The sequence below is a fragment of the Mesocricetus auratus genome, unplaced genomic scaffold (assembly GCF_017639785.1).
Source record: "Mesocricetus auratus isolate SY011 unplaced genomic scaffold, BCM_Maur_2.0 Super-Scaffold_100018, whole genome shotgun sequence".
Lineage (NCBI taxonomy): Eukaryota > Metazoa > Chordata > Mammalia > Rodentia > Cricetidae > Mesocricetus > Mesocricetus auratus.
Genome location: NW_024429199.1, coordinates 17,346,028 through 17,371,778, shown reverse-complemented (window position 1 = coordinate 17,371,778; position 25,751 = coordinate 17,346,028). Strand labels below are relative to the sequence as shown.

General features: G+C 41.5%; 1 protein-coding gene across 4 annotated transcripts in view; it reads right to left on the bottom strand.

Moving 5' to 3' along the window:
- Window positions 1–1,679: 1,679 nt before the first annotated feature.
- Window positions 1,680–25,751, bottom strand: part of Ncoa7 (nuclear receptor coactivator 7) — a 137,155-nt gene continuing 113,083 nt past the window's right edge. For 2 of the 4 annotated variants that reach the window (XM_005065771.4, XM_013110208.3), the window contains exons 11-16: window positions 19,810–19,957; window positions 13,183–13,314; window positions 11,626–11,778; window positions 4,488–4,583; window positions 4,015–4,088; window positions 1,680–3,711 (exon numbers count right to left, since the gene is read on the bottom strand). In XM_005065771.4, coding sequence (XP_005065828.1) covers window positions 3,576–3,711; window positions 4,015–4,088; window positions 4,488–4,583; window positions 11,626–11,778; window positions 13,183–13,314; window positions 19,810–19,957 — 739 coding nt within the window. In that variant the 3' untranslated portion in view covers window positions 1,680–3,575. Of the gene's footprint in view, window positions 3,712–4,014; window positions 4,089–4,428; window positions 4,584–11,625; window positions 11,779–13,182; window positions 13,315–14,533; window positions 16,453–19,809; window positions 19,958–25,751 lie in introns of those variants that run through there. The other 2 variants (XM_005065772.4, XM_040728440.1) reach the window with 2 other exon arrangements.

Genomic DNA, 25,751 nt, shown 5'->3' with positions numbered 1-25,751 from the left:
ACACACTCACACAGCATGAAAGCAGAGAGGAACCGTATAGGAAACAAAGGGAGACCAGTGGAGGGAGACAGACTGAGAGGTAATAGAAGATGCATATGAGCAAAATACATGATGTATTTATAAAGAGTCATAAGGAAGCTCATCATTTCATACAAACATACTTGAATGAATAAATAAATAAATGGTAATGAAATTTGTGGTACATCCCCATCATTGTAGAAAGATCCATGGACCAGTGCTGATATAAATGATGAAAGAGTTCATCAACAAACACGTCTTGGATCCTCACTGGCCAAAGTGGGGAGGACCTGCCTGCTTTATTCTCAATCACCAGACACCTTAGAATGGAAGGTAAAAGAATATGGCCTTAGAGTCTGTTATGAATTGTGAAGGTTGCTTTTCTCAGGACAGAAACCATCTGCTAGGAAGTCATCATTGATCACATCCACGGGTTTGGGGGTAAGAGACTCTCTGATGGTAAGAGCTGCCCATTGAAAGAGTTCTGAGTGGCAGGAGATGGTTGGAGGCACTTTTGACAGTTATGCAAAAGGTGAGTGTATTGTCTCATTTTGAACTTTATGTAAGTACCCTTGGCTTTCTCTCTCCTAGTCTTTGGTTGCACTATGTAGCCCTGGCTGGTGTGGAACTCGTTATGTAGATCAGGCTGGCCTGCTTCTGCCTCCTGTGTACTGGGACTAAAGGCGTGTACTACCACATCCAGCCCTCACCTAAGATTTGGCAAATGCACCTGGGAACTAAGAAATTATGTCGGGAATAAAGAAGGCTTGGAGCCTTCATCTATGGGGCTATGTGGCAGAAGGTAATAAAGTATCCTTAATGGAAATTAGTAAGTCGGATGGAATAGATATGAAAATAAGGAGGTGCTACACATGGGATAGTAGATTATGAAAATTATTAAATGTATTATTATGAAGCCAAGAGAGCTTCCCTGAACTGATGAGAGACCTGGGGAGAGCTAAAGGAAATGAAGAGGTAGTTTCCAATGAAACCCGTATTGACTGCAGTTACTATTGGCTATTTCCTCCCCCTCTTCCCACTAGTACAAACCCTCAAACAGGTATGACTCACCATACTTCAATGCTCTGTGCCTTGGACACATTGCAGATCTTTACAAAGGGAAGGATTGTGGCAAACAGGTCTATAGACACCATTATCCCAACTGCCCAGATGATAATCACTGAAAATTTTAATAATGATGCAGTTTTAAAAACATTACCATTCTTACTATTTTTAAGTGCATGTTTGTGAGGGTGAGACCGTGAGTGTGGCTGTGTACATGCACACACATGAGTGCAGTTGCCTGTGGAGGAGCACAATTTCCCTGGAACCCGAATGACAGGCAGTAGTGAGCTGCCTGACACAGAGGCTGGGAAATGACTCGGGTCCCCAGCAAGGGCAAGAAGCTCTGTTACCTACAGAGCCATCTCTCTAGCTGCAAAATGGAGTGTTTGTAATCAAGGCTTGTGCAGTTTTAATCCTTATGTCACTGCATGCTCAATAGACTATATGATAGTCTAAACAGAATTCTTACACTATAAAAAAATAGTGTGACATGTTTTGTTGTGGTGCCCTAGAATGGATCCTTTCATGTTTCTGAGGTAGGGCTGTAGGCAATAAATGGCCGATGAATGAATTTTCTTTAGGAAGGAAATTCACACTGAATGCATAAATTCCTTTATTGAAAATATTGGAATAGCACTGCATTACATGTAGCTGATATCCATAATGAAGGATCACACATTCCTGCTCAGACAATACTGTTTTAAATAGAGAATACAGCATCTGGATATGCTCTCACGAGTATAGCGTCATGAACTAAACTAAGTAAGAGTGATCTATAGGCAAAATGGCCATCTTGTTCATTAACAGCATATGGTTACAAATGGCATAAATGGTGAACATAATCACCGCAAGATATTCCTTGGATCTCACCAACTCATGTGTATGAGCAGACCAAGTTCACATTATGTGTGTTTTAACCAAGAGTCCTCAATTGGAGAACCTGGGTGAAAAGTGTGTTTGGTCTACAGATTTAAAATTTTAGAGCATTCATTTAAACTAGCATGGAATGGCAGTGAGTATAACAATTGTTGACCTGACAGAGGTCACTGGACATTTTGTTTTCTTACAAGGAGTCTAAAATGGAAGAAAAATTTAAAGAAAATATTCTGAATGTAAACAGATATGTAAACACAGTGTGCTAATTTTCCTTTTAATGATCACTGGGGAAATAATTTGTGATAGACTACTTTTCAGCTTTGGCTATTATTTAAATTTTTTCCCATTAGTAGTCTTTGGCTTTTATAACAGGGTGGCAATCAACGAGGTTAATAATTACATTTCTTACTGTTTAAAATAAAAGATGTCTTATGGTGTGAAAATGAGTTTCTATTTTAAAAAATAGATTTTCTTTTTTCTTTCAATTGTGATATAAATGCAATGCTTTACATTGTTCTTCTCCAATAGAATTCCAGAAACCAAGAAAATTGGTCCAACTTGACATTTTCATCTGACATTAAAAATGGAGAAAATAAACACTCCCCTTTAAAACAGAGGGCTACTCATTAATGTAAACACCTGGAAGGAAACTGTTTAAAAAAAACAAAGAGAAAACTAAGAAACTAAGTTGTTAATACACAATTTCATAAGAAGCAAAACAATCTCTTTTCAGAAGTGGGATTTGTTGTATTTCCACATTCATAAAGGTTCCTGTTTTGATAAACACCAACTTGATAAAATGTGCGAGATGCCATATTCTGCTTCACACAAATGGTTAGTGTGTCAAAGTGTACTTTAAAACCTAAACAAAAAACTGGTCTATAATAGTCAGATCAATGAACATTGGTAATGAGCTTTGAAAATTCATATATATAGAGATACATAGTCTTAAGACATTAAGACTATCCTATCTCACCCTAAATAATCAGGGCAAAAAAAATGACTCTCGACCTATACAACTCAAAAGAGACTTGTTCCCCAAACATAAACACAAAAGGTACACATTTCTTTATTTCAGAATTTGACACATTAAAAGAAAAAATGCCAACATACTTTCTGACAAGATACTAGAAATAATAAATAAAAGAGTCAAAAATCAGGTATTCCCTTTAAGTGCTCTGTCCTTTCAATTCTTCTAAATCAGATTCAGTTTTCCATCCACGGCAAACAATAGCTATACATTTGGTAAATTATATTGATAAATACACAAGGCAGGTATGTATATATTTCCACAGTATCTTTTTTTTCACAGTTACCAAAAATAAAAGTTGCATTCAACTCATACATCTATGAACATTCTGTTTTCTCATGGTGTGGATTTGAAAGCAGTGGAGGTCCACAGTCTCTTAACGATCTGGACTTCAGATTTCTGTCTTCAGCATCTGCCCTTGGCGGGTACCTTTCAGAATCTTTCTGCATTGTTATCACACTCTGAGATGATGGCAGAAAGAAAGCGTTGCTGTGGGATGAGGCAGCCAGGGCTGGGGCTCGTCTTCCAGTAAGAAGGCTTGTCTAACTCAGTCCTTTTAATATTATGTGTTAAGGCAGCCTAAATGTCACTCAAATGTCCACACCTCTAGGTCCTGAACTATGAAGTCTTCTTTTTTGGAGAGGATATCATTATTAAAAGTGCTGCAAGAGTTACTGCGTCCATGGTATAAGTCAGCATCTAGCCACAGACCAAACCGTCCCCTGTAACAAAGTTAAAGAAAAAAGTCACTACACAGACATCCCTCACATGGCATGCTCTCTCTTCCTTTGCCAGGTTTTTTTTCCTTCAGGCAATGACAGACAGAACTCTAAACTGCTCACCAAATAACAGCAGCTACAAAGATAGGTCTCCCAGAAAGGACACATAGTCTAAGTTTCTCCGGCACATTAATCAATCATTATCTTTGATCCTCAGTGTCCTGTGTTAAGGCACTGCCCTAATTAATCTAAGCAAATAGACTAGCTGGGTCAAAACAGAACCTCCCATGACAACAGGAATCTTACCCTCCACCACCAAGTTCTAAAGAACTGATGTCTCCATTGATAAAATACGAGTTTTCACCACTCCACTTAAAGACCTAGGACAGAAACACAAAATAGCAACAGACATTTCAATGTGGGGAATTAGCAGAGAGGACATCTTGAATAGTCTTGCTGTGTATAAAGTAAACACACCTGTGACTTCGGGAAGTGTTTGACAGAATGGCCACAATGAGGTCACCAATGATTATGAAATAGTAAAGACCATTCCACAATGTGTTGGCTCTGACCTTCAGTCTCTTCCTGTATCTCAGACTGAGAAACTCCTAAGGTTGGGTCTCTGAATAGTCTGTGTGCTACAGTGATGGAGAACTAGACTCAGAGTAAAGGTGCAGGTGAGATCCAAGGCAGCTGCTATCCCAGTGTCTGGGCACCCACCTGCCCTGACTGCCACCAACACAACACTGGCCATTCAGGGATTTCACAGATCCAGGTACCTTGAAATTAGGACTGAAGGTGTAGAGAAAGGTCTCGCCTGTGCCGTAATAGTGGTCACTGAACTTGAAGGGATGAGTTGCATATGCCCCAAATATCTATTCAAAGAAAACAGAAGTTATTTTCAAAACTTAACTCCCATAGACAGACTTTCTGAAATATTTTTGACACACTATTGTTCTGAGATCTTATAACTAAATTAGAACTCTTAAGTGGGAGAAAAAAGAAAAACATCAAACAAAGCAATTACCACAATATCCCCAGCTCTAACTGGAACCCATGTGGCCAGGCTTCCTGGTACATGGAAAATCCATCAAAGAAGCTCAGAGAATGTATTTGTTAAAGGCCAACAATTCAGCCGTTTAAAGACCGCTGAGTTAAATATGGACAGCAACAAAAAGATTCGTGCTATACGTGGAAATGAGTGCTTGACAGAACACAATCACATCTCTAGAATGATTTAGTTTTGTATTTACGCTTCTTTCTTGAGGCAGGGCCTTATAATACAGGATAGGCAAGCTTGAAACTCACTATATAGCTAGGTTAACCAGTAGCAGTCCACACATTTTTCCTTGGTTTACAGTCTTGAGCTTATAGGTGTGAGCCATCATGTCTGGCTTTTTTATGTGCTTTATATGTAAGATCAAGGCTGGACATTTCCTCAAAGAAAACAAACTTTCCTCCCTTCAGTTTTTAATAATGAGTCATGGAAGTGCTTAAATATGACAGATCAGTGTACTTAGTTTGAGTGACTTTTAATAATAATAATAAAAAAACAACCAAAACTCTTGGCTTTAAATGTGATATGTTGTGTTTACTATTATTATTTAGGCATTTGAACTGGCCTGCCTTTGGAGTTCTGAAAAGATACACCCTCAACTGCTGCCACTAAGAACACCACCTGTGCCTGTTCACTGTGTTCCCTTTTAAAAGGGCCTGCCCACCTCCCATCCCTTCCTCCCTCCCTTCTCTCTCTTCTCCTTTCTTTCCTTCCTTCTCTTTCTTTCTTAATTCCTTCTTTCCTTCTTTCTCTCTCGTTCTCTGTCTGTTCCTCTCTCTCTTTCCTCTCTCCCATGGCTCCTATCCCCAGAGACCAGTCTCCCCACTTCCCTTTCCCTTTTTACAATCCTTTCCCTCTAATAATAATAATAATACAAAAACCCTCCTCTTGAACTCTGTCGCATGGCATCTTTGTTTTAAATCCAACATTTATATCAAATGATTCTTCTATTTCTTACTGGGAGGTAGGCATTAATGTTACAGAATATGATCAGGTACAGCCTCAGATTTCTGTCCATCTGTTCCCATCCTAATCAGTACACATGGGTAAGAGTTAGGAGAGGTGGGTACACACACACACACACACACACACACACACACACACACACACACACACGAGTCACTCAGTAATTCATGTATCTTCTATTCCAGACCATACTTGAGAAACATTGCTTTAATAGAGTTTATTTGAAAATGTCTCACATTTTTTCAAAAACCATACTTTAACTGTGTCAAAATCACTGTGTGCTCCCTTCTTCATTAGTTCTATTTAAAGCAGTAGCCTGGCGTTGGTGGTACACGCCTGTAACCCCAGCACTCGGGAGGCAGAGGCAGGCAGATCTCTGTGAGTTTGAGGCCAGCCTGATCTACAGAGAGAGTTCCAGGACAGCCTCCAAAACAATAAGAGAAACCCTGTCTTGAAAAACAAACAAACAAACAAAACAAAAACAAAAAAACCATACTAAACATTAGAGATTTCTAATTCTAAATAAAGATTTTCATACTTTCTATCCCCAGATTTTCTCTACAACTGCTAAAAACAAAGACAAACAAAACACTTTTGTAATAAAATATAAAAAATTATTTTATCTTCTCTTAATAAAAGCATTGGGGCCAGTTGGTGGTGGCTCACACCTTTAATCCCAGTATTCAAGAGGCAGAGGCAGGTGGATCTCTATGGTTTTGAGGCCAGCCTGGTTTATAGAGTGAGTTCCAGGACAGACAGAGCTGCAACACAGAGAAAACCTGTCTCAGAAAACCAAAATAGCAATAACAACAACAACAACAATAATAAAGAAATTGGGATACAATAGAGGGACATCTTTTTTTTAAGTATGATCTTAAAATATGACAAGAGGGTAACAGGTGGGAAATGGTCTCCTTTCAGACGACTCAATAGGAAATGCTGTTCACACTCTCTTGCCCTCTACAAAATTCTAAATAATATTTCTCACCTAAATGTTTTTCAGTGATCATAGAAATCTACTGAAGGACTTGAGTAATACCAGGGCTATATATTGGGTTTGTTGCTCAGGAACTATGTAAACACATGTCTATACTCTTTGTTCTATTAATTTATTTAGTGCAAAAGTACATAAAGCAATTTGTACATAATATTTGCACATAATGAAAATCCAATACATTAAGCAATAACAGAAAAAAGGATCCATACAACTAAAGAAAACTGAAAATTATATAATGAAGGTTAATATGATAAAACCTATGAATGTCTTATTCTTTTCTCTCAGATTTTTTTTGTGGTACTAAGGATTAAATTTAAGGTCTCACACATGCTAGAACAGGACTCTGGCTACAGCCCTGGCCCTACCACCCAAACCTTTTTTTCCTTTTTATTTTGAGATAGTTTCATGTGCCCCAAGAATAGCTGTAATTACAAACCTGAAAGACAGGCCTGCTTCTCAATTCAACTCCATTAGCAGATATAAAAATAGGAAGCAGTAATCTTAACAGTTTCTTTTGGGTTTGTAATATATATGGGTAACAACAGTATTATAAATAGTGGGATGGTGACATACTGCAATATAGGTGTAATGTTTTTCTGCCTCACCAATGCTGTTAGCATAAACTACGCGCTCTATTAATTGCTGAAGATCTGCTGCTCTAACAATTCTGTGTGTTATAAATTACTGGATAGTTTAGTTTGACTGCAAAGGGGCACGGATACTATCCTCAGTGAGTTTGTGAAATTGTTCCCAATTCTAAGATTCTATTTAGCTCTTTTTCAGATTCCTTCTGGTAAGCTAGAGACTCAAAACAGTGTAGCTCATTGTCTTCATGGAGAACTTAACTTCTTTCAACTGTTTAGAGCCAAAATGTAATCACTGCTGGGAATACCCTTGGTCTTGAACTTCTGTATACTCATCTAAAGACACGCCCAGCTCTGTGGGGAAGGTGTCAGGGCTCCATGTCCTACGGCCAGCCTGTCCTCCTGGAATAAGCTCAACATCTCCACTGAACCGGAGCTTTGGCTACACTTCTCAGAAAAACAACTTTGCTCTATTAGCCAAGTGCAGGTCTGGCCTTGGCTTGTCTCAGACAGTGTGCATCCAACGCTGGACCAAGAACAATGGAGCATCCGGTATTCACAACCTGTCATCTCTTGGATGAAGCATCTATCCCTCGTAAGGGCTGGGTGCAGGAAAAGGGCCTTCTACCTCTAGGCCATCCCTATCTGCATTTTCATCTCTTGAATGCTGAGCTGGGGAGGGGTCTAAGGAGTGCGGGGCACCTGCCCCTGGAAGAGACAGACGACTGGCAGCGAGAGGAGAGGGAACCCCCAACTCCTGGGCTACACAGGCCCAGAGTAAAACTCCAGGCTTGAGCTGGAGTTGACGGAGGGATGGGAAGTGGGTTGTGTCTCAATGCCAAAGAATTTCATTGTTATTCCTGGGATTTATTAGATTTTCTTGAATAAATATTTCTTCATTTGCTGCATGCCTTTAGGACAATTTCCAGGGACTCTAAAGGATGATTGTTTTTATGATTCCCAGCAACCATGTTTGTTCACTGACTCTGTACAGCTCCTCACTCTCATTCCGCATGTGTAATATTGGCTTCTAATAACTCTGTCAGATTCCCACAAACAGCAAAGTCTGCTTATTTCCCAGGGTGGGGGTGCTTTGATGTACAGAACTAATGTCCAAGTGTCCTCAATTGCTGAAGCATCTCTAAGCCCCAAGAAATGCAAGATGTCACTCTAGTGGTTCTGAACCTGTGGGCCGTGACCCCCAAGAGGATCCCATATCACATATAATGATTATATCAGTTATGATTCTTAACAGCAGCAAAATTACAGAAATGAAGCAGCACCACAATAATTTTATGACTGGGGGGGATCACCACAACATGAGGAACTGTGTTAAAGGGTAACAGCATTAGGAATGTTGAGAGTCATGGCTCTACTCTCTGACAAAAGCCAAGCTTCAGCCTCAGGCCTCTGTTATACCACTACTGGCGGGAAAGCTTGCTGAAACTGTGCCTCACCGATACCTTCTCAATATTGTCCTTTTGTTCTTCAAGTTTGATATCACCGCTAAACAAATGGGAAACTAATGTGTATTTCTGTAACCAATTTATGGGTCTAGTCATTCTTTACCCACGACATAGCACCTAAGTTTTCAAACATTTCATAACTTCCTATGTGACTTCACTTCAAACCCTCTTATTATTTCAATTTTCATCTTAACTGTACACATTTTCAGCTTAGATCATTATTAAATAAGATGTTATCAATTATTATCTATTTAATAACAACAAAAATGATGACAGTACCTCTCCTTTCCATAATTCATATTATTGCAATAAAGCCAACTTCGTCTTTAGTAACCTCACCAGGACCATAATCTTTTTTATTTATTTTTTTCACAGGGTTTCACTGTGTTGCCCTGGTTGTCCTGGAACTCACTTTGTAAACCAGAATGGCCCTGAACTCACAGAGATTGATTTATCTCTGCCTTCCAAGTACTGGGATTAGATGTAGGTCACATGGTTATATACATTTCTCTTAAAAGTATCCCAGTTAGCTAGGCGGTGGTGGTGCACACCTTTAATCCTAGTACTCAGGAGGCAAAGGCAGGTGAATCTCTGTGAGTTCAAGATCAGTGTGGTCTACAAAAGCTGTTCCAGGACACCCTCTAAAGCCACAGAGAAACCCTGCCTCTAAACACCCTCCCTAAAAAAAAGAGTATCCCAGTTATATCCCTCATTCAGGCAGGTAAACTGACAGGACAGAGAGCTATGCTTCACAGTTAAGATGCTCCATGAGCAATACAGGTTGAGCAACACGAATCTGAAAACTTCCCAAACCCCCAGCATGATACCATAAATAGAAAAATCTGCACTGAGAACCTGTTTCATGAGCAAAATTATGAAAACTGTGTGTGTATGTATATGTGTGTATGAGTGTTATTCCATCCCAAAGATATCTCCTTATACATGTACAAATATTCCATGACTCCTCCAAATCCAAATTCCAAAACATTTTTATCCCAAGAAGCTTGGATGAAGAATGTCCACCCTGAGATGTCCTGTACCGTTAGTGCCCATAAAGATGGCTCCACTCCATCTTGGCTCAAGGGCAGAGTTCAAAAACTGTCCTTAGTAAGTCATAAGACCTAAAGGTCAAAGGCATGGTTACAGTAGGATGTTCGATCTTGGCCTTGGTCTAAATAACATCAGGCTTAGTCTGAGGTGTATGTTTGTTCTGTATACATGATACCACGTTCCCCTTTATGGTTAAGGTACATAAGAGTGGTGAAAACTAAACTCAGGGCACATTCAGTATTAACTGAATCTGCCCTCCTGACATCTATTTTGTGTCTCCCTCTTTTCCTTTAACTCCTTTAGCTAGTTTTTCTCTAGTCCACACTCCCCCTTTCAGGTACAAATCTCAGGCTGCCCGGCTGTCTCCCAATGCAGTCCTGAAAAGACAGCTTCCTACACTGTACATAACAGGTGCTTAACTTCGCTAGATGAATTAATTAGTTAATGATCTTGCAATGTAACAGCTTGATTGAGCAGTAAATGGCAGCAGTCTGCACATATCCCAGGCACAATGTAAGCTGATTTGAAGGAGGAGGCAATGGTGTAGAAACAGATGGGGCATTTACCCTGCTCGAACATCTCATAGAAAGGGCACCCACCACACAGGTAAGAGTAGTATCAGGAAAGGGTTTCCCTTGGCTGCTGAACCACAACCACTGGACTCCAGAGCCAGCACACAGATGCCTGACTATCCCTCACCCAGGAGGCAAAAATTAATGGACACTAGGTTTGGGAAAAGACCCTTGGAAAAAGTTCTGGCATGTCACGGGGATTGTTTTTGCAAGGATATACTTGCCTGCCCCTAACTTTCACCTTTAAATAGCTGTAGGTTATTGCTCTCTACTCCATGGTTAGCACATGGAGGAGATTTCTTAGAATGTAATCACTCCATTTTCTTTAGATCAGGTTTTCAAAGGAAAATAAGAAGAGATGGACATAAAGCAGGAATGGCAAAACCCATTTAGCCTGAGCACGGGAGTTGCTATATTCGTTTCTCTACTTTTGGGTATTCTTTTTTCCTGACATACGGTCTCTCTGTATAGCTCTGCCTATCCTGGAACTCTCTGTGTAGGCCAAGCTAGTCTTGAACTCACAAGAGATCCTCCTACCTCTACCTCCAGAGTGTCAGGGTTAAAAGCATGCACTACCGCTATCTGGCCTGTTGGATAGTCTTACAATTTGTCACTGAGACACCTTTTCAGGTGGGGATATAGTTTATAGTTAGCAGAGTTTGTCTGGCATGCACGTGGTCCTGAGATTGATTCCTAAAACCATATAAGCAGCTATGGTAACAAACACTAATAATCTTAGCACTCAGGAAGTGAGGTAGGCGATGGGGGATATCCTTCTGTATGCTGTGAATATATGTTTCTCTTACTGGTTGATGAATAAATGCTGATTGGCCAATAGTCAGGCAGGAAATATAGGTGGGGCTACCAGATTAGGAGAATTCTGGGAAGAGGAAAGGCAGGGAACAGTCGGCAGAGAGATACACCATGTATCTCCTGGGAAGGTAGGATGTCTGTGGAAATACACAGATTAATAGTTATGTGCTAATAATTAAGAGACAGCTAGACAATAAGAAGCCTGAGTCACTGGCCAAACAGTTTATAATTAATATAAGCCTCTGTGTGTTTATTTGGGAACTAAACAGCTTTAGGACTGGGCGGGACAAACTTCCACCAACAGGTAGGAGGATCAGAAGTTCAAAAGCACCCTAGGTTACATAGCCTGAGCTACATGTGACCCTATTTCCAGAACAACACCTACGTTCTATGTGAGAGAAACAGGCCTCACCTGGTTATCCATGTCTTTGATGACCAGCAGAACAGGACTATCTAGAGATGCTGATTTCCTGTAGAGAGTTTTCAAGCTTGTTCCATGCTCTAACGTGCTGTAGGCCAGTCTCCATGGATAGCCTTGTACCCTGGCTGGAAGGCATCGGGCCAGCTGCCAATACAAGGAAGGAAATACAAACAGGCATCTTAATCACTCATCAGTCATGAACCAGTGCATTAAATAAGTGCCTGTGGCACAAACTAAAAAATCACGTATTTACATCTTGACCTATTTTGCCCTGGCAAACATTTGCTACCACTGGCCAAGAAAGAGAAGGGAAATCTGGACAGTGTTTCCCTTGGCCAGGATGCTGCCCAGAAGATGAGTCACTCACTCAGAGCCTGATTGTGGGCTTCCAAAGTCATCATGCAGTCCTGTGTTTCTCGCTGATAAGACACATACTCTGAGAAACATCTTCTGAGGCCATTTGGGGGGTAATTTGAATGTCTCAGAAAACTCTTACACAAACCAACCGAGATACAACACCACTAGATGATTATGAGGTGGATCACAAAGAGTCCCTATTAGTGCACGGCTGTACATTTGAAGACTCCCACAGTCAAGCGGGCCAAAGGGGTATTAACTAGACTTAGTCTTTCCTTTGTAATTCAACCTGGCTTTTTATCATTTTCCATTTTTCCAGTTGTTCTAGTTTGCATAGGTTTAAAGCTGCTACTGACTACAGTGTTCTACAGATCAAGGAAAAGCAGGTGTTTTCCATGAGAGTTCAGAGGCACTCTGTCCACCTGGCTCTGACACCTCTCACCTATATTCAGCTTAAGCTTAGCTGCGATAAATACTAATAAAGAGTATCTCTCCAAGAAACGTCATCAAAGCAGTTATGAAACAGCGATGTATTCCAGCATTGGAAGTCAGCTCCAGTGGCAACATGAAGCCCACCTCTATCGCTGTCCAGCCAAATCTCTGGGCTCTCCTGGTTTGAGTCTTTAAGGTTTCGAACATTCACGTCCCTAAGCTGACTGGTGAGAAAAGTAAGAGATGCCATATGCAGCTTACTGAGTGCATAATAGTTCACATGATTCAAGTGGCAGACTTTTCAGAAAGCACAAAGCATACGCACATGATTCTAGAGAAAGGGAAATCTTTCCTGGAGGCAGGTGATGTGTTCATCACAAAGTAAGAACGTTCATGTGCTTTATTACTTTGTTTTTATTAAGTCTAACTTATTAATTAATTAATTAATTAAAGCCACTTATAGTAGCTAGGATAAAGTTGGGTCCTTTTTAGGTGCATTAAGACTATGGGAGATCTCACCCATTCTTTATGTTAAGAAACGCCTTCTCTCCAGGTTTGGAAGGAGGATGTGGAGATCGTGTCAAGCTCTCCACATTCCCAGGAAGACTATGGGGAAGGCTGCTGCGACTTTTCCTGAGAGGGAAAGGATTGCTGCCTGTGGTTAGGCTCTGTACCTCCCCTTGCTCCCCTGGCTGTTTCACTGCTGGCCATGGGCCAGGGACATTTTTGAGACCTGGAAGACCCCTGTGGGAAATCCACCTGCTCAACGTGCATGTTCTCCAGGAGCGCGCTGTGGGGCTGCAGGATGGGCAGCCCCTCCTCTTCCTCCTCCTCCTCCTCATAGTAGCTGCAAGTGCTCTTCCTGCGTTTCGCCTCTTCAACAGTGATGATCTGAGGTGAGGACAAAAGCAACCCAATGTAGAGGACAAGATGTGCTTTTCCCCAAACTACCCCGCACTCAGCTGCCTGGAAAGGTGGAGTGCCGGGTAGCAGGAGACAAACAGAAAGGGGCTTTGGGGAAATGACTAATTTTCAAATGCAGAACAAATGCAGAATTTCAACCGCGACAGCTGAGCATTTAGTATGCATGATTTAAAGTCACAAGCTTTTCAGTTTTCCTCTTGCTGCTGCTTGCTCAGAACCGTGTGTAACCCCACACACAATTTACAGCCTTGAATACACTTAAGTCAGGCTCTTTTAGCCTGTGTGGACAAATTTAAATTGTGAAGGAAATAATCAGAGATCGTCCACAAAGTCTATAAATAGGGAGTTTGGAGCGATAAACAGAGTTTTAATCAACCTTCCTGGTTGTGTACATAGCAACCAAGTCTAATAGAAATAATGAATGATAGCAGCCACCAGAAGCAAATGGGAGACACAGGGAGATTTACTCTAAATTACAACTAGGTTATGATTTATTCTAGACAATTCACAATGACCACACATTTCCCTTCTTGAAGGGAAATTATGTTACAATTGAAGGACATTATATTACATACATCTATTATTTAAATACACTTAGGTTTATGAACTACCAAAGTCCTCACCTCAAAAACAACACTTTGTCCCTCTTCTCAGTAAATCACCACATGGTTTTGAAACATTTAAGACGTAACTAACTAGTTCTGTAAAATGCTCAGGTATGGTAGTAGTAGCGACAGCTGTTATTGCAGAGAAAAGGCATCTAATTTACATCTAGTTAAAGTTGTCAGGTAAGGCATTGTTTGGTTTCCAAAATGCACAATGACACGCACAAATTATTCATCTTCTGAGCCAGATTTGAATTTTCCTATGCTCTGATGGAGAAGTTACAGAAACACTTTCAAGGAATCACAAATCGAACATTCTAAGCATATTAAACAAAGCACTTTGTTTTTGTTTCTATTTTCAAACTCCACAAATTATTAGCAGTACACAATGAGGCTGTGGAATGGTGACAGTCAAGGAAGGGTGTTAGACTTCAGAACGAGGGGGCAAAGCCCTCCACGGCATAGAAAAGAACGTGCTCTGGGTGGGATGCCAGCGCAACACTTTCTAACTACCAGGATTTCAAAGCACATGGCTGTGACAGAACACCTACCTACCCGGCACAGGGCACATTCCCACCTACCTTCACAAAAGGCTCTTGGTCAGGCCTGGCACAGTAGAAAATCTGAATGTCCAGGGGCAGTCTTCTGCCTCGCATTGTGCTGGGAGGGAAGAGTGCGGCTACTCGAGAAAGAGAGAGGAACAGGTCTTTCTCTGGCTGCCTGCACACCAGCCACTGGCTGCCAGGCTGAGCTACACTGTTTTTCAGTATCTAGCTTCCTGCACGACTGAGTTTCTGTTTCCCTCAGGAGGGGGCTCAACGTTTCTACAGGAACACACCCAAATTAGGATTTAGAGCAGGCACACTTCCTGTCAGGCAGAGCGGGAGTATGTAAAATGACACTTTCACCTTTGAAACCCACGTCCCAACAGTACAATAAAACCTCATTGTTCCAGGGTTTTTTTTTTTTTCTTTCTCTCTTCTAGAACCAACTCTTCATCTTTATGCCCTCTGGGTATGTAACTAAGCTCTGCTTACCCAGGTTTTCTTTCAGCTCCTTCTTTAAGGCTAAACCTCCATTTTAAATGTAGCATCAGTTCCTAGCATCAGTTTGAATCTTAGAAACAGAGCCTCTAACAGAGGTAGGTAAGCTCACTACAGTGATGTTGGTTTCTACGTGAATTAGAGTTTGTTGGTATAGGCAACTTGAAAGATCGGGAGCACATCTGATTTACAGGAGGCTGAGAATGATGCCGTCTTACGTTCGGTTTGACAAAACAGGTGGCCATGTACAATTTATCTTTTTACACTGCAGACGGCGTCTTAGTGACTGAACCCACCAGGTCCTCCTTTGCCCCTCAGATCAGATGGCAAGTTTGGAGAGAAATGCAGATCTGCAACGGATCAGTTTCCACCTGTCTTTCTGTTACTCCTCTACACGGCTGGGGACTTTCAGTCCCAGGGGCTGCTGAGGGCTCAGGGTCCTGGGGCAGGTTATAAATAGCACTCTGGCAGACGAATGGACACTACACGTCAGCCAGGACTGATCCTCCATGTACACACCTAACAGATTAGGGCAGAACCACTTGGATTCCATGCCTGGGAGAAGCAACTTTTCAGTGCCTGGCATTTCATGATAGAGCACATTAATTAAGTGCTTCCTGGATGCTGGAGAGTGCCAACATTTACTAGGCGCTTCCTTGTTCTGGGGAGTGCCAGGTGCTTTGCCAGGCACAGGGACACAAAGGAGGCCACAGTTTCTATGGACGAGTGACAGAAGACGAAATTATAAACAAACAAATGCCATCGCATTCGATGAAGACACTGACAGCTCCTAAGGCTCAAGGGAGGCTGGGGACACCTGGTGTGTCCTGAGAAGGCTTATTCACAAGGGAGAGGGTGGTTCCTTCTGTAAGCAGGGTGGGGTGTGGAGAGATATGCCAGGTGCAGGGTGCAGCAAGAGCACAGACACGGGCTCTAGGTTCATCATGGTGGAAGAGCAAACAGTCAGAGAAGAGGTGAGAGAGGTGGGTAGGGTCTGGAAATGTGAAGAACTTTAATGTCTTGAAGGGGGCTTGTCACATAGGAGAGTACTTCTAAAATCCTAGCTGTTTTTCCCATTCAATTTGGAGCTCTGAAGAATATAGATTCTAACATTCTTCCTATAGACTTACTAAGGCAACATATCGAGAGGTAAGGGTCTAGGATTCAACCTTATAAAATCTGAGCAGCTAGGGCTGTGGCTCCGTGTATAAGACTACTTCTTGTAAAAGCACTGGCGTCTGGATCCAGATCCCAGCACTGTAAAAGGCCATCCAGGATGGCCACTTGAAGGCCTGTAGCCCCAGCACTTTGGAGTGTGGAAACAGGAGGATTTCCATGTTCAGTAAGCTTAACATTCAGTGAGAGACCCCCATCCCAAAGGAATGAGGTAAAGAGTGATGGAGCCGGGACATATAGCATCCTCCTGTGACCTTCTCAAGCATGCACAGGGACATGCACACAAGTTAGCATGTATCATATTATCATACATCACCTACCTCCTCACACACACACACACACACACACACACACACAGAGAGAGAGAGAGAGAGAGAGAGAGAGAGAGAGAGAGAGAGAATATCCCTTGAAATCTCCAAGTAGTTATTTCAATGATGGGCAAGGCCGTTAACAATTCCTACAGGCCATGGGGGTAGAAGGATAGGGATATGGTACTGAGAACTTTAAACCTAAGAGTATATGAATACACTTGTGTATTAAAATGGTAAGTAAAATAGACAATACATACAATATACATTTAAGACCTTTTAATATGATGAAGGAAACCTCAGAAATCACTCAAAAGTGATGTGAAAAATTATTATAAAAATACTACCTATTGCCGGGTGTTGGTGGCGCGCGCCTTTAATCCCAGCACTCGGGAGGCAGAGGCAGGTGGATCTCTGTGAGTTCGAGGCCAGGCTGGACTGACAGCCTCCAAAACAGAGAAACCCTGTCTCGTAAAACCAAAAAAAAATACTACCTATCATATATATTTTAAAAAATCAACTACAGGACTAGTTAAAAAGAGACATAGAAAAACATAAACAAAAGCCACCAATAAAACAGTACATGAAAGAATATCTGTCAAATAGAGGGAAAAAATATCTTTCATCACAAGAACTCAATGGCACAGAGAACTGTTAAGGTCTAACTAGAACAGTGGTTCTCAACCTGTGGGTTGTGACCCCTTTGGGGATTGCATATGAAATATCCTGCATATTAGATATTACATTACAGTTCATAATAGTAGCAAAATTATAGTTATAAGGTATCAACAAAATAATTTTATGGCTGGGAGTCATTACAACATGAGAAACTGTATTGAAGGGTTGTAGCATTAGGAAGGTTGAGAACCACTGCTCTAGGGAAACAGGCTGTAAAAATGGGAAGTGGCAAGAAAATCACAAGTGGCCAACTTGTGTATAAGTATGTTCATTTTTGGCATAGTAATAGTCAAGTAAATGAAAATTAAACTGTAGGATAACAGTACTCACTTTCGAATTTAGCAAGTATGTTTAGGAAAAAGACAAAGGAATACTATTGACAATCCTTCCTGCTGGCAGAGGCACAGTGGGAAATTCCTCACACTGCTGGCAAGTTAAATTGGTGACAGATAAAACTCAGGAGCATAAGAAATCTACTCTCCTTACACTTCATAATTTCACATCCAGGAAATTCTCTAAATAACCGAGGTGGATCTTCTCATTCTTGTGAAATGATTGAAACAGCATATTGATTCAAGTGGGAGACAATAAGTTATAACATATATAAAAATACCAGGAACTAGTTGGAGGATGGTGATACATGGATTGTATCTATAATTACAGCACTTGAGAGCCTGAAGCAGAAGATCTTGAGTTTGTGGCTAGGCTGAATTTGAGTGAGCTGCAGGCCTGCCTAGACTTATCTAAAACAATCAAAGGCAGTCATTAAAACTGAGGGTCTCAAAAACTTAAAACAATTCTTACATCATGTCAGGTGAGACAAGCCACATACAAACTACATAGAAAATAATCTTTTTTTTAAAGATTTATTTATTATGTATACAGTGTTCTGCCTCCAGGTCAGAACAGGGCACCAGATCTCATTACAGATGGTTGTGAGCCACCATGTGGTTGCTGGGAATTGAACTCAGGACCCCTGGAAGAGCAGTCAGTGATCTTAACCTCTGAGCCATCTCTCCAGCCCGAAAATAATCTTTTTGTTGAATGAAAAGGAGGATGCATTCCCCTTAACAGCTACAATATAGAAAATAAAGCACAAACAGATGTATGAAAGTGACAAGTATTGTTAGATTTATTTTTAACTTTCTGTGAACTACTTTTTAAGGTTTTTTTGTTGTTGTTTACAATATAAGGTGTGTTTTTATAAGGTGTGTTTGAAGCTCTTGAGTATGGGTGAGGATAGACAGGCGGGTGCATTGGGATTGGAGTCCAAGTGAGGTGCAGAAATCCTGACTGGATAAGGAGGGACTGGCTAGGAAGAGTGGTGGAAGGCTCTACAGCATTTAAAACCAGAGTGGATGGGATTCTGACTGGAGAAGAGCTGCCTAGTCAAGATGATGAAGGAGAAGATAGACGGCTGTGGCTAATAAAACAGAAGTCAGCCTTAGAGAAGAAAAGAGCTCCCCCCAAGCCATAAATTAAGAATGTAACAGTTGATAATTTAAAATTCATGGGAGGGGGTATCAGAAAGTAAATTTGTCCAATTGCTTCTTCTTCATAAGTCAAAGGCAGGCCAAACTCTGGACTACATGGATGCTGACAGGGATACATGGATGCGGAAGTGAGCAAGAAAGCTTATGAAGAATGGTGAGAGTTTAGAAAAGGGAAGATTTCTACTTATGAGTGAGGGAGGACTCAGATGCCATCCATCCATCTTGGTATCATTCTCCCTGGTTTGTGGCTTTTGTTTTGTTTTATCCTTTAAGATGAGCCCTAGCTATGCTGCCTCGGTTGATCTCAAACTCATAGACTCAAGTGACCCTTCGGTCTTTGCCTGCAGAGTAGTAGGACATCAGGTATGTGCCACCATGCCTGGTTTGGATCAGAGCAAGTGTGAAGGTACACCCTCCAGGAATACAACAGTCCAGATGGGTATGACGGATGGAAGAATCATTGAGCAACTCATGTGCTCTGATAACTGATAGTGGGGATGTCCCTGAATTCATTCATCATTTCCCTCTTAAAGAAGGATAGACATGCTTTGAGGGGTCCAAGATAGGTCCAGAACAAATGGAGTAATAGGGCCAGACTTCAGAGAGATCCATAAGACAAAAGAAAAAAAAGGCTTAAAGGAGGAGGGAGTGACACATTCTTCTTTGTTCTCTCATTCACATTCTCAGTTCTGTAAGCTTATTACACACAGAGACCTATCTTATCCATCTTTATGCTACCATCCCCCACCCCACCCTGCCCCACAAGAGGTACTTGATGGAACTCAGGGTTGGCAAAGCTGTAACTGACAGTCAAATCAAGCTTATATCATCAATTTGCTTTTGTTTTTTTGAGACAGGGTTTCTTTGTGTAGCCCTGGCTGTCCTGGAATTAGCTCTGTAGACCAGGTTGGTCTCAAACTCACAGAGATTCGCCGGCCTCTGCCTCCCAAGTGGTGGCATTAAAGGTATAGCTTATCATCCATATAAAATATGTCACAGTGTCACATGAGACAAAGTCTCAAACTGTATTTTAAAAGGTTAGGAAAAAAAAAGAATAGTATCAGCTGTTCATAGTTTTTGGAATCTGAACACAAGACTGTTTTGTCTGTGGCTGGCATCTTAGGGGTTATGAGAGCCTACTTCCAATTCGGGTGTTTACCTCCCAGCTCTTGGTGGTCGGCTCACTGAAGAAATTGTCAATCATGTTCAGTTCTTCTTTCTCTACCACCACAAAGCCTTGCTCCTTGGCGTCTTTCCCATAGACATCAGGAGACCATTGAACAAAGAAGGTGTACAAGTGATCCACCCTGGAAAACATGTTCGTGATACATGTTAACACCAAGTCCACGTTCCTGGCAGGCATCAAGAGCGCCTTGAGTACCTGCAACAGCCCTTTTCCTGCTTGGCAAATTGTTTCACTAAGTAGGAAATTCCCCACTGTCAAGGTTATCGTTGTGAGTGGCTTCCAAAATCAGAAAACAAGAACCCACAAACAAAGCAAAAGCCCACAGGCATCAACCACTGTTGAAACTGCCTCAATCTGAAAGAAAGATCAAGAGATGGAACAGAAAATGGAAAACCCCAATGAAATGTTACACCAAATGTTTCTTCTTCGTTGACTTTCACTTATGGGATACACACTCACTGATTTAAAAACAGAAATTGTTGACCTGAGGCTTAAGCTGGGAACAAAGACAACTATAGTCCAAAGAGCCTTTCTACAGCACAAGATACATTATATACAATTTTTATAAAACACTCTGACAACTAGAACAGGTAGTTATCAGGAACACTATTTTACCACTGGAAAGAGACCTATCATCTGCGGCACAGGCATGTTCCTTGCTTCCGGTTTCTACTCAGGACACAAATTTCTGAAGCATATCTCTGGCTGTGATCAACAAAAAAATGACTAACTGCTCAGCAGAGGATGAGGGCTCTCAGTGCCAAAACCTGGAGTATCTACCCTGCACAGGCCAGTTACAAACACTAGGTTCTTTATGGATATTTATGATAGCAGGGGACAGAGCAATAGGGAGGAGGATTGCATGGTTCTTAGAAACTCCTACAATCACGAAGCAATTCCAAGTTGAAGTGACAATTTGGAAGAATGTCAGTTTATCTTTATTCTTTAAAAGCTTTGATTGTACCAAAAGACTTTCACAAGATGGATAAGAGTGAAACAAATACAATCCTCAGCTCAGTTTTGATCAAACTGCTTTAGGCTCCCACCTCCCTATCTGCTCTTAGCCATATGTTTACTCGGGTAATACAAAGTTTCCTTTGTAATGGGAGCCAAGATATAACTGCATTATATGTAACATTACATAATAATGCATTTACTGTATTACTAGCCTTTGTATACATCCACATTGATACAAATTAATGAGCCATCATACCTAACCTGCATTTTTACATTGTCAGGATGTTAGCTTATGGATTTCTTTCATTATACAACATTATACAAATAATGTTGTGAGGAAAACGGCACAGTCTATATCTTATACATCTTTTAAGTTATTTTCTCAAGAGTAGTTCCCAGGAAGGGATTACTAAGACCAGGGGCATGCTTTTACAGCTCCAGATTGATCCTGCCAAACTGACTATGAAAGGCTGACACAGACATTTTGGTTTTTAGACTTCCTACAACTTTATCCTTTTTTCAAAAATGACTTTATGTAGGTTACATGGACAGCTTGGTGGGTAAAAGAGCCTACCACCAAGCCTGATGAACTGGGTTCAATTCCCAGGACCCACATGGCAGAAGACAACCAACATTCCCCAGCTGGGCCCTTGTTCCCTCCACCTGTCCCTAAGACACATGTGCCCCCTCCCAACACACAACATTAGCAAGTAACTTTTTAAGTTTAAGTGAGATTGCAATGTTTAAGGTTTATACTACTCAGTGAGCATTTCCACCAAGCTGAAGTGTTTTCTTTCTGGTGGTAGACATTCTTTTGTTAAGTCGGTTATTTGTGATTTGTGGCATGAGTTTATTTTCCTTTCAACTTTTGGGAGCCTTTATGTCAGTGATTCTCAACCTCCCTAATGCTAAGGCCCTTAAATACAGTTTTCGTGTTGTGGTGACTCCTTGCCATAAAACTAGTTTTGATGCTACTTCATAACTGCAATTTTGCTACTGTTGTGAATTGCAATATAAACATCTATGCTTTCTAGCAGTCTTAGGCAAGCCCTGTGAAAGGGTTGTTCGACCCCCAGTTTGAGAACCACTGTTTTATGTAATATCCATGGAAGTCAGAAAAGAGTATTAGATCCTCTGATACTATTGTTATAGATACTTGTTAGCAGTCATGTGGGAGCTGGGAACTGAACCTGGGTGCTCTTCAAGAGCATCTTAATGCTCTTAACTGCTGAGCCATCTCTCCGGCCCCAGTGTTTTATATAGCTTTAAATGTATTCCTTTCAGATTTCTCATTCAAAAAAGTCACTCAAGACAAGGTTGTGAAGTATGTCTGTGCTTGGGTATTCTGAAATGCTAATATTGCCATAAAATAAACATGGATATTGATATATTCTCTTATTCAAGGGCACAATGGTTATTCTACTGTTTGACTTGGTCACAACACACAGGTTTGGGTCAAACACTATCTTTCATTTGCTATGAAGGTAATTTTTTAAAGATGCGGTTAGTGTTTAAATCATCAACTTTAGTAAAGACGATTACACCAGAATGTTGATGCGCCTTGCCCAATCAGTTAAGGCAGCTTGCTTCTTGGATGCATTTGCTTGGAATATCTTTTTAAATCCTATGTGGAGGTGATGTCTATCCTTGATGTTAATGTGTGTTTCTTCAATTCAGTAGAAGGATGAATTTTGTTTTCACATCTATCCTGTTAGTTTGTCTTTCTTTTTTAAAATTATTTTAACTTTTATTGATTCTTTGGATTTCACATCATGTAGCCCAATGCCAATTATCTCCCTCTGCCCTTGCAACTTCCCCCAAAGCAAAACAAAATTGAAAAGAAAACCCAAAAAACCAAACCAAACAAATAAACAAAAGAAATAAAAAGAAGAAGACTCTTGCTTTGGTGGCTGTAGTATGTATCTTTGAGTCACAGTTCACCCTTTTGTCCATTCACCTTTGCTTTTAAGTGTTCATGACTATGAGTCATTGGTCTGGCTCGAGGCCTCAGACCACTATCAATAGTAGGCTCTCACTGGGGCTCCTCTTGGCTATCCTGTTGTCCTGTGTTATGGAGATCTTACAGTTTTAGATCTGTAGATTTGTCTTCTTTTCATGCCCTAACAGTTTAGAGATGCAGTGGATGTTGGGGTGGGCTAACTCACAGTCCTGGCCCTGGGTGTCAGCTGGGTTGGTCAGTTTCCCAGCTTTCAGTCACTGTCACTATCTCGGGAACTCTCCAGCAATGCCTCAGCTTGCTCACCCAATGCAGTCGTACAGAAGGAAACAGGGCCAGTTCACCACGTTCACACCACCGGGGCCAGTTCTACTGTTTTACCCAGGTGAAGTGCAGGCCCCTCTCTCCCAGCTGCTACAGGGAACACATGGGGGTGTCAACACTCCTGCTTTCATGTACTCAGGGCTCGCTGACCTGACCCCCACTAACAGTGTCATCTCTACAGTGGTGCCCAGGTGGGGTGTAGGGTCAGCTCTCCTGTGTGCTGTAGCTGGTAAGGGCAGGGCTAATTCTCTCACTCTCTTAATGGGGGTGTGCACTCTCACCTGCCACAGGTAGCAAGGGGTAGGGTGGGGGCATCTTTCCCTCACCCATGAATCTCTCTCTCTCTCTCTCTCTCTCTCTCTCTCTCTCTCTCTCTCTCTCTCTCTCTCTCTCTCTCTCTCTCTCTCTCTCTCTTCTGGACAGGGTTCTCTGTGTAGCTTTGGAGGTTGTCCTGGCACTCACTCTGTGGACCAGGCTGGCCTCAAACTCACAGAGATCTGATTAAAGGCATGTACCACCAACACTCGGCGAATCTGTGTCTTTTTATTGGAGACTTGAAACCATTGACGTTGGGAGGCATCAGAGAGTAGAGTTTGCTGATTCTTGTTATTTTGTTGCTGTAGTGTGTGTGTGTGTGTGTGTGTGTGTGTGTGTGTGTGTGAGAGAGAGAGAGAGAGAGACAGAGACAGAGACAGAGACAAAAACAGAGGCAGAGAGAGACAGAGAGAGTTTTCTTGACCTGCTGGTCTGGGATTATTTACTCTTTGTGTTTTCTTGAGTGTGTTTAACCTCTTTAGGCTGGAGTTTTCCTTCTAGTGCTTTCTGTTGGGCTGTATATATAAGTAGATATTGCTTAAATTTGGTTTGATTATGGAATATCTTATTTTCTCCATCCATTGTAATGGAAAGTTTTGCTGAGTATAGCAGCATGGACTGGATTCTGTGGTATCGTATAGAGAACATCTGTACAGTCCCTTCATGCTTTCATTGAGAAGTCAGGTGTTATTCTAACAGGTCAGCCTTTGCATGTCATTTGCTCCGTTCCCTTGTTTATTCTGTACATTTAATAGGTTTTGATTATTATATGCCACGGGGAAATTTTTTTTGTTCAGTCTGTTTGGTATTCTGTATGCTTCTTGTATCTCAAGAGGTATCTTTTTCTTTTGGTTAGGAACATTTTTCTTCTATGACTCTTTTGAAAGTATTTTCTGTGCCTTTGCTCTAGGTTTCTTCTTCTATTCCCAGTATTTAGATTTAGTCTTTTCATAGTGTTCTAGGCTTCCTGGATGTTTTGTGCCAGGAGTATTTTTAGATTTAGCATTTTCCTTGTCTGAGGTATCGATTTCTTATGTCCTGTCTTCAATGCCTCCGACTCTCTTTTCCAACTCTTGTATTCTGTTGGTGAGGTTTGCCTCTGAGGTTCCTGCTTGAGCCCTAATTTTTTTCATTTCTAGATTAGCCAGAGTTTTGGTTTATTTATTGATTTCATTTCCACCTTTATGTCTTGAACTATTGCATTCACTTCCTTCAACTGTCTGTGGTTTGTTTCCAGACATCCCTTTATGGGGTTTATTCATTTCCTCCTAGAGAACCTCCATTGTATACAGGCTATTTTAAGGTCTTTATCTTGTGTTACAATTCTCAGAGCCCACTGTGGTATGGTTGCTGGGCTCTAGTGGAGATATATTGTCCTGGCCATTATTGATTTTGTTTTTATGCAGGCATCTAGGCATCTGGGTTTGGGAAGATTGTAATTCTAGAAGCTGATATCTGGTCTTGTCTTTGTTAGGTGGATGTCCATTCCTTTATTTATATTGCCCTGTCTGGTTTTTAGGAGGGTGTGGCGGCTGTGTGCTGCCTGGTAGAAAATTCTTCTGGGAGGCTGCCAAGTGTGTCCATTGGTGGTTCTCAGTAAACTGTGTTTCTAGGTTATTGGTGGCTGACACTTCAGAATGTGGACGGGCTCAGAAGGGTGGTGAAGAGGTCCATAGGAGGGAGGACAGGGGAAACCCCTAGAAATGGGGGCAGAGAGTGAGAACGGATCACAACAGGCAGTCTGCTACTGGGCTGGGGATGAGACTGAGGAATTGGATCTGAACAGAAGGAGACACAGTGGAGATCTAAAGCTTGCCTACCTGCTTTGCAGGCCTGCTTGCTTCTCTGGAAGGCTTGGCTGGTGGGTTCCCAGGGAATGTGTGCTGGAGTTGGAGGCTGGGATGAAGCCCATGAGCTGGGGGAAGGAAGTTTGGAGGGGAAGCTCTGTGTGCTCTATTAGAGATAGAGTAGGGGAAGAGGCGAGGCTGCATCAGGTGATCTGCTACAGGTCTGGGGATGAGACCAGGGGAATGGATTTGGAGGAAAGGAGGAAGAGGGAAAGATTGGTTAGCCTAGCTGCTTTCCTGGCTGGAGTGTCCTGCTGGTTCCCAGGGAATGTGTGCTTAGCCATCCACAGAGACAATTTCTCCTGAAGCAGACGAGAACAAATACAGAGACCCACAGACACACATCATCCAGAGAATAGGAGGTCTTGGAACACACAGATTGTCTCCATCAAACCTCTCCCCCCAGGGCTTAGGAAATCCTGCAGGAGTGGGGTCAGAAAGATCCACACATACATACAAAAATACATGCATTCTCTTTCTCCTCTACAGGTAAAAAGATGACATTTTTTTTTAAT